The sequence below is a fragment of the Salmo salar genome, chromosome ssa16 (genome assembly GCF_905237065.1).
Source record: "Salmo salar chromosome ssa16, Ssal_v3.1, whole genome shotgun sequence".
NCBI classification, from domain to species: domain Eukaryota; kingdom Metazoa; phylum Chordata; class Actinopteri; order Salmoniformes; family Salmonidae; genus Salmo; species Salmo salar.
This window is the reverse complement of record NC_059457.1, coordinates 59,826,414-59,839,727: the sequence shown is the minus strand read 5'-3', so window position 1 is coordinate 59,839,727 and position 13,314 is coordinate 59,826,414. Positions and strand designations below refer to the sequence as shown.

The 13,314-nt window shown below is 41.8% G+C and overlaps 1 protein-coding gene across 6 annotated transcripts in view; it reads right to left on the bottom strand.

The window, feature by feature from the left end:
- Positions 1-13,314, bottom strand: part of LOC106574160 (Nance-Horan syndrome protein) — a 105,787-nt gene that overhangs the window by 60,041 nt on the left and 32,432 nt on the right. For 4 of the 6 annotated variants that reach the window (XR_006759792.1, XM_045697530.1, XM_045697533.1 and 1 more), the window contains exons 2-5: positions 12,382-12,534; positions 3,605-3,741; positions 1,046-1,090; positions 373-441 (exon numbers count right to left, since the gene is read on the bottom strand). Coding sequence is in view for 5 of the 6 variants with exons in the window: in XM_045697530.1 (XP_045553486.1) it covers positions 373-441; positions 1,046-1,090; positions 3,605-3,741; positions 12,382-12,534 (404 nt within the window). In the remaining variant the exon portion in view is untranslated. The remainder of the gene's footprint in view (positions 1-372; positions 442-1,045; positions 1,091-3,604; positions 3,742-12,381; positions 12,535-13,314) is intronic. The other 2 variants (XM_045697531.1, XM_045697532.1) reach the window with 2 other exon arrangements.

The window sequence follows — 13,314 nt, the reverse complement described above, 5'->3', positions numbered from 1 at the left end:
AGAGGAGAGAAGGAGAGAGGAGAGAAGGAGAGAGGAGGAGACAGGAGAGGAGAGAATGAGAGGAGAGAAGGAGAGAGGAGGAGACAGGAGAGAAGGAGAGAGGAGACAGGAGAGGAGAGAAGGAGAGAGGAGAGAAGGAGAGAGGAGGAGACAGGAGAGGAGAGAATGAGAGAGGAGGAGACAGGAGAGGAGAGAATGAGAGGAGAGAAGGAGAGAGGAGGAGACAGGAGAGAAGGAGAGAGGAGACAGGAGAGGAGAGAAGGAGAGAGGAGAGAAGGAGAGAGGAGGAGACAGGAGAGGAGAGAATGAGAGAGGAGGAGACAGGAGAGGAGAGAATGAGAGGAGAGAAGGAGAGAAGACATGGACCAATACCTTTCTGCTCCAGGGAGAGAAGTGGCAACATTCGGTGAGGGAGGAGGAGCGGGGGGCAGGTCTGTCAAACTACAACATGAGGATGACAAAATGAATGAATGATGAAGAAATAGAAATGGATTCAGACTCAGACATTTGAAGGGTTATTGAACCACAATACACTGGAGACAGAGGAAATCTCAGGACAGAGAGGAGCGGATATGTAGACAGAGGGTGAGACAGTCACCTGGAGTTTATGTCCTGAAGGAGAGCTATATAAACCAGTTACATTACAGAGCTGCCAGAGCTGCCCAGCTACCCAGGACCTCTGATATGTCCTGAAGGAGAGCTATATAAACCAGTTACATTACAGAGCTGCCAGAGCTGCCCAGCTACCCAGGACCGCTGATCTCTGATATGTCCTGAAGGAGAGCTATATAAACTAGTTACATTACAGAGCTGCCCAGCTACCCAGCTACCCAGGACCGCTGATCTCTGATATGTCCTGAAGGAGAGCTATATAAACCAGTTACATTACAGAGCTGCCAGAACTGCCCAGCTACCCAGGACCGCTGATCAACTGCAGGATGAAGGATTGTGACATTTCCCAGACCCATGAATGACCGAGGAGAAAGTGAACAGGATGCAGAGTTCAAACCCGTGGAACACATGGGTAACCCTTCTTTCCTGTTACCTTGGTCTGTTCTAGCTGCTGATTATTGAATGGTTTCCCCTGCCGCTGGAGAGAAGAAACACACACAGCAGAGACATACATTCACATGTTGTCATTCACTAGTATCCACTCAACGGAAATGAACAAAGAAACACTGCATTTCAGGATGAAATAGCACACATTGTGACTTCACACATGCAGACAGCTGCATCTGGAAAGGAAAAATTAAACCTTTTTTATGTGTTTTGTTAAACATATATTATAACTGATGAAAGTGGAAGACATGTACAGTGCAGTCGGAAAGGTTCTCCACCCTTGACGGTTTCCACGTTTTGTTAAGTTACAGCCTTATTCTAAAATGGATTAAAAAAAACATTTCCCTCAATCTACACACAATGCCCCATTATGACAATGCAAAAAAATGGTTTGTAGAAATGTTTGCAAATTTATTTAAAATAAAAAACAGAAATACCTTATTTACATAAGTATTCAGACCCTTTGCTAAGAGACTCAAAACTGAGCTCAGGTGCATCCTGTTTCCATTGATCATCCTTGAGATGTTTCTACAACTTGATTGGTGTCCACCTGTGATAAATTAAATTGATTGGACATTATTTGGAAAGGCACACACCTGTCTATATAAGGTCCCACAGTTGACAGTGCATGTCAGAACAAAAACCAAGCCATGAGGTCGAAGGAATTGTCCGCAGTGCTCTGAGACAGGATTGTGTCGAGGCACAAATCTGGGGAAGGACACCAAAACATTTCTGCAGCATCGAAGGTCCCCAAGAACACAGTGGCCTCCATCATTCTGAAATGGAAGAAGTTTGGAACTACCAAGACTTTACCTACAGCTGGCCGCCCGGCCAAACTGAGCAATCGGAGGAGAAAGGCCTTGGTCAAGGAGGTGTCCAAGAACCCAAGAGCTCCAGAGTTCTTCTGTGGAGATGGGAGAACCTTCCAGAAGGACAACCATCTGTACAGCACTCCACCAATCAGGCCTTTATGGTAGAGTGGCCAGATGGAAGCCACTCCTCAGTAAAAGGCACATGACAGCCAGCTTGGAGTTTGCCAAAAGGCACCTAAAGGACTCTCAGACCATGACAAACAAGATTCTCTGGTCTGATGAAACCAAGATTGAACTCTTTGGCCTGAATGCCAAGCGTCACGTCTGGAGGAAACCTGGCACCATCCCTACAGTGAAGCGTGGTGGTGGCAGCATCATGCTGTGGGGATGTTTTTCAGCGGCAGGCACTGGGAGACTAGTCAGGATCAAGGCAAAGACAAACGGAGAAAAGTACAGAGAGATCCGTGATTAAAAAAAAAAAACTAGTCCAGAACACTCAGGACTTCAGACTGGGGCGAAGTTTCACCTTCCAACAGGACAACGATCCTAAGCACACAGCCAAGATGACACAGGAGTGGCTTCGGGACAAGTAATTGAATGTCCTTGAGTGGCCCAGCCAAACCCGGACTTGAACCCGATCGAACATCTCTGGAGAGACCTGAAAATAGCTGTGCAACGATGCTCTCTATCCAACCTGACAGAGCTTGAGAGGATCTGCAGAGAAGGATGGGAGAAACTCCCCAAATACAGGTGTGCCAAGCTTGTAGTGTCATACCCAAGAAGACTCGAGGCTGTAATCGCTGCCAAAGGTGCTTCAACAAAGTACTGAGTAAAGGATCTGAAAACTTATGTAAACGCGATATAAAAAAATATATATATATAATTTAAAGCGACAAAAAATATAAAACTGGAAAGTCGGCCTCAGGACTGACAGGTTCTTACCACAGAGACGTTAATGGAGAACCAAAGAAAGGAGGAAACTTGTGACATATGTACATATTACCTCGGCTAACCTGTACCACTGCACATTGGTACCGGTACCCCCTGTATATAGCCTCGTTATTGCTATTTTATTGTGTTACTAAATAAAACGTAAGTATATAAAAAATATATATATATATATTTTCTAAACTCTTATTTTTCTTAGAACTGCATCTCAGTGGCCTCCCAAGTGGCTCAGAGGTCACTTGCATCTCAGCGGAAGAGGTGTTACTACAGACCCGGGTTCATTCCCAGGCTGTGCCACAACCGGCCGTGGCCGGGAGTCCCATAATTGGCCCAGCGTCGGTGTTTCCTCCGACACATTGGTGCGGCTGGCTTCCGGGTTAAGCAGGTGGGTGTTGAGTGCGGTTTGGCGGGTCATGTTTCTGAGGAAGCACGACTCCACCTTCGCTTCTCCTGAGCCCATTGGGGAGTTGCAGTGATGAGACATGATTGAAAATTGGGGCGAAAAAAAGGGGGTAAAATCCACACACACAAAAAAAAACACCTGCATTGTTGGTTATGGGCTTGTAAATAAGCATTTCACTGTAAGGTGAAATTTTGCATTTGGCACATTATGACAAATACAATTTGATTTGACAGCAGTCCCTGTGAGGATGGAACACGGTCAGACTAGGAAACAGATGCCTCAAAATGCTGTGGCACCTGGAGGCTTTATCATAGACGGTCTGTAAGTATATGTCTGTTATCCATAAGTTGGTAGTTGATCATATGAGTGGAAGTTGTGTTACCGCAGTCAGGCTCCGGCCCCTCTGCTGTCTCCTCCTGGCAGAGTGTGGTGAGGGGTACGTGGGCATAGGGGGTGCCACAGAGACAGCAATGGTCACCCTGCGTCTTCTGCTGCTCGCTTGCTGTCTGAGCTGGTAATCTGACACACACACACACACACACACACACACACACACACACACACACACACACACACACACACACAGTAACATATTTCAGCAATGAAAACAGCAAAACACGTGGAGAGAATTTCCAAAATGCTATATCCACCAAATTTTCCCCATTTGTTTTTTTTCCCATCAGAAATGATTATAGGTACCTTCATGTGTATGTGAAATATTACTGTTCTCAGATTTCAAATTCATAGACTTTAGTGTGGATGTTTTTTGGTTTGTTGCAAAACCATATATATATCCATTGCTTATCCGGAACGGAATGTTCACAGCCTGTATATTTGACTGTGTTATGTGGTTGTCTCACCGAGCAATCTCAAAACGAATGCACTTATTGAAGGCTGTCCTGGAAAGACCATCTGGTTAATGACTAAAGTGTAAATGTTTTAAATCTCCCGTGACCATACCCCTGTACCACATCTACTGTCACCATACTACTGTACTATATCTACTATACTATATCTACTGTCACCATACTACTGTACTATATCTACTGTCACCATACTACTGTACTATATCTACTGTCACCATACTACTGTACTACTATATCTACTGTCACCATACTACTGTACTATATCTACTGTCACCATACTACTGTACTATATCTACTGTCACAATACTACTGTACTACTATATCTACTGTCACCATACTACTGTACTACTATATCTACTGTCACTATACTATATCTACTGTCATCATACTACTGTACTATATCTACTATACTATATCTACTGTCACCATACTACTGTACTATATCGACTGTCACAATACTACTGTACTATAGTTGCCGTCAACATACTACTGTACTATATCTACTGTCACCATACTACTGTACTATATCTACTGTCACCATACTACTGTACTATATCTACTATACTATATCTACTGTCACCATACTACTGTACTATATCTACTGTCACCATACTACTGTACTATATCTACTGTCACCATACTACTGTACTACTATATCTACTGTCACCATACTACTGTACTATATCTACTGTCACCATACTACTGTACTATATCTACTGTCACCATACTACTGTACTATAGCTGCCATCACCATACTACTGTACTACTATATCTACTGTCACCATACTACTGTACTACTATGTCACTATACTACATCTACTGTCATCATGCTACTGTACTATATCTACTATACTATATCTACTGTCATCATGCTACTGTACTATATCTACTGTCACTATACATCTACTGTCATCATGCTACTGTACTCATACTACTGTAAGTTCGAATCCCCGTACAAATCTATCGCTCTGCCCCTGAACAAGGCAGTTAGCCCACTGTTCCTAGGCCATCATTGAAAATAATAATTTGTTCTTAACTGACTTGCCTAGTTAAATAAGGGTAAAATAAAAAATAAAATACCAAATCTACTGTCACCATACTGCTGATCTATACCTACTGTCACCATACTACTACACTATATCTACTGTATAATAGCTGCTGTCACAATTCTACCGTCACCATACTACTATACCACCACTATACTATATCTACCATCACCATACTACTGTACTATATCTACTGTAATACATCTAGTCACCTTACTACTGTACTATATCTACTGACCTTACTACTGTACTATATCTAGTCACCTTACTACATCTAGTCACCTTACTACTGTACTATATCTAGTCACCATACTACTGTACTACATCTAGTCACCATACTACTGTACTACATCTAGTCACCATACTACTGTACTACATCTAGTCACCATACTACTGTACTACATCTAGTCACCATACTACTGTACTACATCTAGTCACCTTACTACATCTAGTCACATACTACTGTACTATATCTACCGTCACCTTACTACTGTACTATATCTACCGTCACCTTACTACTGTACTATATCTAGTCACCATACTACTGTACTATATCTAGTCACCATACTACTGTACTATATCTAGTCACCATACTACTGTACTATATCTAGTCACCATACTACTGTACTATATCTACCGTCACCATACTACTGTACTATATCTACCGTCACCATACTACTGTACTATATCTACCGTCACCATACTACTGTACTATATCTACCGTCACCATACTACTGTACTATATCTACCGTCACCATACTACTGTACTATATCTAGTCACCATACTACTGTACTATATCTAGTCACCTTACTACTGTACTATATCTAGTCACCTTACTACTGTACTATATCTAGTCACCTTACTACTGTACTATATCTAGTCACCTTACTACTGTACTACATCTAGTCACCATACTACTGTACTATATCTACTGTACTATATCTAGTCACCTTACTACTGTACTATATCTACTGACCTTACTACTGTACTATATCTAGTCACCTTACTACATCTAGTCACCATACTACTGTACTATAACTAGTCACCTTACTACTGTACTATATCTAGTCACCTTACTACATCTAGTCACCATACTACTGTACTATATCTAGTCACCTTACTAAATCTAGTCACCATACTACATCTAGTCACCATACTACTGTACTATATCTACCGTCACCTTTCTACTGTACTATATCTAGTCACCTTACTACTGTACTATATCTACTGTACCACATCTAGTCACCATACTACTGTACTACATCTAGTCACCATACTAATGTACTACATCTACTGACCTTACTACTGTACTACATCTAGTCACCTTACTACTGTACTACATCTAGTCACCTTACTACTGTACTATATCTACTGTACTATATCTAGTCACCTTACTACTGTACTATATCTAGTCACCTTACTACTGTACTATATCTAGTCACCTTACTACTGTACTATATCTACAGTCACCTTTCTACTGTACTACATCTAGTCACCTTACTACATCTAGTCACCTTACTGCTGTACTACATCTACCGTCACCTTTCTACTGTACTATATCTAGTCAATTTACTACTGTACTATATCTAGTCACCTTACTACTGTACTACATCTAGTCACCTTTCTCCATCTAGTCACCTTTCTACATCTAGTCACCTTACTACATCTAGTCACCTTTCTACATCTAGTCACCTTTCTACATCTACTCACCTTTCTACATCTAGTCACCATACTATGGTACTATATCTAGTCACCTTACTACTGTACTACATCTAGTCACCTTTCTACAACAAGTCACCTTTCTACATCTAGTCACCATACTACGGTACTATATCTAGTCACCTTACTACGGTACTATATCTAGTCACCTTACTACTGTACTACATCTAGTCACCTTTCTACAACAAGTCACCTTTCTACATCAAGTCACCTTTCTACATCTAGTCACCTTTCTACAACTAGTCACCTTTCTACAACTAGTCACCTTTCTACATCTAGTCACCTTTCTACATCTAGTCACCTTACTACTGTACTATATCTAGTCACCTTACTACATCTAGTCACCTTTCTACATCTAGTCACCTTTCTACATCTAGTCACCATACTACTGTACTACATCTAGTCACCATACTACTGTACTATTTCTAGTCACCATACTACTGTACTATTTCTAGTCACCATACTACTGTACTATTTCTAGTCACCATACTACTGTACTACATCTAGTCACCTTTCTCCATCTAGTCACCTTTCTCCATCTAGTCACCTTTCTCCATCTAGTCACCTTTCTACATCTAGTCACCTTTCTACATCTAGTCACCTTTCTACAACTAGCCACCTTTCTACATCTAGTCACCTTTCTACAACTAGCCACCTTTCTACATCTAGTCACCTTACTACTGTACTATATCTAGTCACCTTACTACATCTAGTCACCTTTCTACATCTAGTCACCTTTCTACATCTAGTCACCATACTACGGTACTATATCTAGTCACCTTACTACTGTACTACATCTAGTCACCTTTCTACAACAAGTCACCTTTCGACATCTAGTCACCTTTCTACATCTAGTCACCTTACTACTGTACTATATCTAGTCACCTTACCACTGTACTATATCTAGTCACTTTACCACTGTACTACATCTAGTCACCTTACCACTGTACTACATCTAGTCACCTTACCACTGTACTACATCTAGTCACCATACTACTGTACTATATCTACTGTACTATATCTAGTCACCATACTACTGTATATATCTAGTCACCATACTACTGTACTATATCTAGTCACCATACTACTGTACTATATCTAGTCCCCTTACTACTGTACTATATCTAGTCCCCTTACTACTGTACTATATCTAGTCACCATACTACTGTACTATATCTACCGTCACCATACTACTGTACTATATCTACCGTCACCATACTACTGTACTATATCTACCGTCACCATACTACTGTACTATATCTAGTCACCATACTACTGTACTATATCTAGTCACCTTACTACTGTACTATATCTAGTCACCTTACTACATCTAGTCACCATACTACTGTACTATAACTAGTCACCTTACTACTGTACTATATCTAGTCACCTTACTACATCTAGTCACCATACTACTGTACTATATCTAGTCACCTTACTAAATCTAGTCACCATACTACATCTAGTCACCATACTACTGTACTATATCTACCGTCACCTTTCTACTGTACTATATCTAGTCACCTTACTACTGTACTATATCTACTGTACCACATCTAGTCACCATACTACTGTACTACATCTAGTCACCATACTAATGTACTACATCTACTGACCTTACTACTGTACTACATCTAGTCACCTTACTACTGTACTACATCTAGTCACCTTACTACTGTACTATATCTACTGTACTATATCTAGTCACCTTACTACTGTACTATATCTAGTCACCTTACTACTGTACTATATCTAGTCACCTTACTACTGTACTATATCTAGTCACCTTACTACTGTACTATATCTACAGTCACCTTTCTACTGTACTACATCTAGTCACCTTACTACATCTAGTCACCTTACTACTGTACTACATCTACCGTCACCTTTCTACTGTACTATATCTAGTCAATTTACTACTGTACTATATCTAGTCACCTTACTACTGTACTACATCTAGTCACCTTTCTCCATCTAGTCACCTTTCTACATCTAGTCACCTTACTACATCTAGTCACCTTTCTACATCTAGTCACCTTTCTACATCTACTCACCTTTCTACATCTAGTCACCATACTACGGTACTATATCTAGTCACCTTACTACTGTACTACATCTAGTCACCTTTCTACAACAAGTCACCTTTCTACATCTAGTCACCATACTACGGTACTATATCTAGTCACCTTACTACGGTACTATATCTAGTCACCTTACTACGGTACTATATCTAGTCACCTTACTACTGTACTACATCTAGTCACCTTTCTACAACAAGTCACCTTTCTACATCTAGTCACCTTTCTACAACTAGTCACCTTTCTACATCTAGTCACCTTTCTACATCTAGTCACCTTACTACTGTACTATATCTAGTCACCTTACTACATCTAGTCACCTTTCTACATCTAGTCACCTTTCTACATCTAGTCACCATACTACGGTACTATATCTAGTCACCTTACTACTGTACTACATCTAGTCACCTTTCTACAACAAGTCACCTTTCTACATCTAGTCACCTTACTACTGTACTATATCTAGTCACCTTACCACTGTACTACATCTAGTCACCTTACCACTGTACTACATCTAGTCACCTTACCACTGTACTACATCTAGTCACCTTACCACTGTACTACATCTAGTCACCTTACCACTGTACTACATCTAGTCACCTTACCACTGTACTACATCTAGTCACCTTACCACTGTACTACATCTAGTCACCTTACCACTGTACTACATCTAGTCACCTTACCACTGTACTACATCTAGTCACCTTACCACTGTACTACATCTAGTCACCTTACCACTGTACTACATCTAGTCACCTTACCACTGTACTACATCTAGTCACCTTACTACTGTACTACATCTAGTCACCTTACTACTGTACTACATCTAGTCACCTTACTACTGTACTACATCTAGTCACCTTACTACTGTACTACATCTAGTCACCTTACTACTGTACTACATCTAGTCACCTTACTACTGTACTACATCTAGTCACCTTACTACCGTACTACATCTAGTCACCTTACTACATCTAGTCACCTTACTACATCTAGTCACCTTACTACATCTAGTCACCTTACTACATCTAGTCACCTTACTACATCTAGTCACCTTACTACATCTAGTCACCTTACTACATCTAGTCACCTTACTACATCTAGTCACCTTACTACTGTACTATATCTAGTCACCTTACTACTGTACTATATCTAGTCACCTTACTACTGTACTATATCTAGTCACCTTACTACTGTACTATATCTAGTCACCTTACTACTGTACTATATCTAGTCACCTTACTACTGTACTATATCTACTGTACTATATCTAGTCACCTTACTACTGTACTATATCTACTGACCTTACTACTGTACTATATCTACTGTACTAGTCACAATACTACTGTACTATATCTAGTCACCTTACTACTGTACTATATCTACCGTCACCTTTCTACTGTACTATATCTAGTCACCTCACTACTGTACTATATCTAGTCACCTCACTACTGTACTATATCTAGTCACCTTACTACTGTACTATATCTACTGTACTATATCTAGTCACCATACTACTGTACTATATCTAGTCACCTTACTACTGTACTATATCTACCGTCACCTTTCTACTGCACTATATCTAGTCACCTTACTACTGTACTATATCTACTGACCTTACTACTGTACTATATCTAGTCACCATACTACATCTAGTCACCTTACTACTGTACTATATCTACCGTCACCTTTCTACTGCACTATATCTAGTCACCTTACTACTGTACTATATCTACTGTACTATATCTAGTCACCATACTACTGTACTATATCTAGTCACCTTACTACTGTACTATATCTACTGTACTATATCTAGTCACCATATCATTTCACCATACTACTGTACTATATCTACTGACCTTACTACTGTACTATATCTAGTCACCATACTACATCTAGTCACCATACTACTGTACTACATCTAGTCACCATACTACTGCACTACATCTAGTCACCATACTACTGTACTACATCTAGTCACCATACTACTGTACTACATCTAGTCACCTTACTACTGTACTACATCTAGTCACCTTACTACTGTACTACATCTAGTCACCTTACTACTGTACTACATCTAGTCACCTTACTACTGTACTACATCTAGTCACCTTACTACTGTACTACATCTTGTCACCTTACTACTGTACTACATCTAGTCACCTTACTACTGTACTACATCTAGTCACCTTACTACTGTACTACATCTAGTCACCTTACTACTGTACTACATCTAGTCACCATACTATTGTACTACATCTAGTCACCATACTATTGTACTACATCTAGTCACCATACTATTGTACTACATCTAGTCACCATACTACTGTACTATATCTAGTCACCTTACTACTGTACTACATCTAGTCACCTTACCACTGTACTATCTGGAGTGAGGTGTTTCTATTAATCCACTAGATGGCACTTGTATTTTACTTTCTACAAACAGGAGATCCAGACCTTTACTGCTCGTCTCCCTAAAAAGACTAAGAGGAACGACGCAAAACAACATGCATGAAAACAATACTCTGAAAATAAAATACATTTTACAGACAAGCAAAGACAAAGTAGAGTTGATGAGTGTAGAGAGAGATGTCTTGTAATATTAGATTTACATTTACATTTTAGTCATTTAGCAGACGCTCTTATCCAGAGCGACTTACAGTAGTGAATGAATACATTTCAGAATGTTTTTCTCCGTACTGGTGCCCCGTGGGAATCGAACCCACAACCCTGGCGTTGCAAACACCATGCTCTACCAACTGAGCCACACGGGACTGACCGATGATTGGTTAATTGCTACTGACTGAACGATGTTCGCTGCTTAAGACCTAACTTCTGTCCAATGTGTGCGGTGTATTAGGGGTGTTATCGTGTATTGGGGGTGTTATCGTGTATTGGGGGTGTTATCGTGTGTTATCGTGTGTTATCGTGTATTGGGGGTGTTATCGTGTGTTAAGGGGGTGTTATCGTGTGTTAGGGGGTGTTACCGTGTGTTAGGGGGTGTTACCGTGTGTTAGGGGGTGTTACCGTGTGTTAGGGGGTGTTACCGTGTGTTAGGGGGTGTTATCGTGTATTGGGGGTGTTATCGTGTATTGGGGGTGTTAGGGGGTGTTACCGTGTGTTAGGGGGTGTTACCGTGTGTTAGGGGTGTTACCGTGTGTTAGGGGTGTTAGGGGGTGTTATCGTGTGTTAGGGGGTGTTATCGTGTATTGGGGTGTGGGGTGTTATCGTGTATTGGGGGTGTTATCGTGTATTGGGGGTGTTATCGTGTATTGGGGGTGTTATCGTGTATTGGGGGTGTTATCGTGTATTGGGGGTGTTAGGGGGGTGTTATCGTGTGTTAGGGGGGTGTTATCGTGTGTTAGGGGGGTGTTATCGTGTGTTAGGGGTGTTATCGTGTATTAGGGGTGTTATCGTGTATTAGGGGTGTTATCATGGGTGCGTACCTCTGTGGCTGGCCTGGAGGCTCTGCTGAGCGGTGTGGTGCAGTTCCTGGACACATGGTGGTCTGGTGGATGGCAGGAACACATTCCTCTGGAGGAGCCATGGAGACACGTAGTGGTCTGATAACTTACACTCTACATCCAGGTCTGATACCGCTGTGGAGGGGAGAGGAGCGAGATGAATGAGAACAGGAGAATGGGTGGTGTTCAGGCAGAGCAGGGATCCAAATGATCTGTATGAAACCAATCTGAGGTGAAACATCCACGCGACCTGGTCGACCAGCTCATCCCCACCCACACGACCTGGTCTACCAGCTCATCCCCACCCACACGACCTGGTCTACCAGCTCATCCCCACCCACACGACCTGGTCTACCAGCTCATCCCCACCCACACGACCTGGTCTACCAGCTCATCCCCATCCACACGACCTGGTCTACCAGCTCATCCCCACCCACACGACCTGGTCTACCAGCTCATCCCCACCCACACGACCTGGTCTACCAGCTCATCCACATCCACACGACCTGGTCTACCAGCTCATCCCCACCCACACGACCTGGTCTACCAGCTCATCCACACCCACACGACCTGGTCTACCAGCTCATCCCCACCCACACGACCTGGTCTACCAGCTCATCCACACCCACACGACCTGGTCTACCAGCTCATCCACACGACCTGGTCTACCAGCTCATCCACACGACCTGGTCTACCAGCACATCCACGACCTGGTCTACCAGCACATCCACACGACCTGGTCTACCAGCTCATCCACACGAACTGGTCTACCAGCTAACCCACGCGACCTGGTCTACCACTGGTTTCCAACAGAAACTCGAATTAATCTCAAACTACATACAATAGTAGAGTTATTAGGCTTTAGAACCACGCTACTGCTACAGAGCTGTACATAACCAGGCTAGCCTGTCGCTA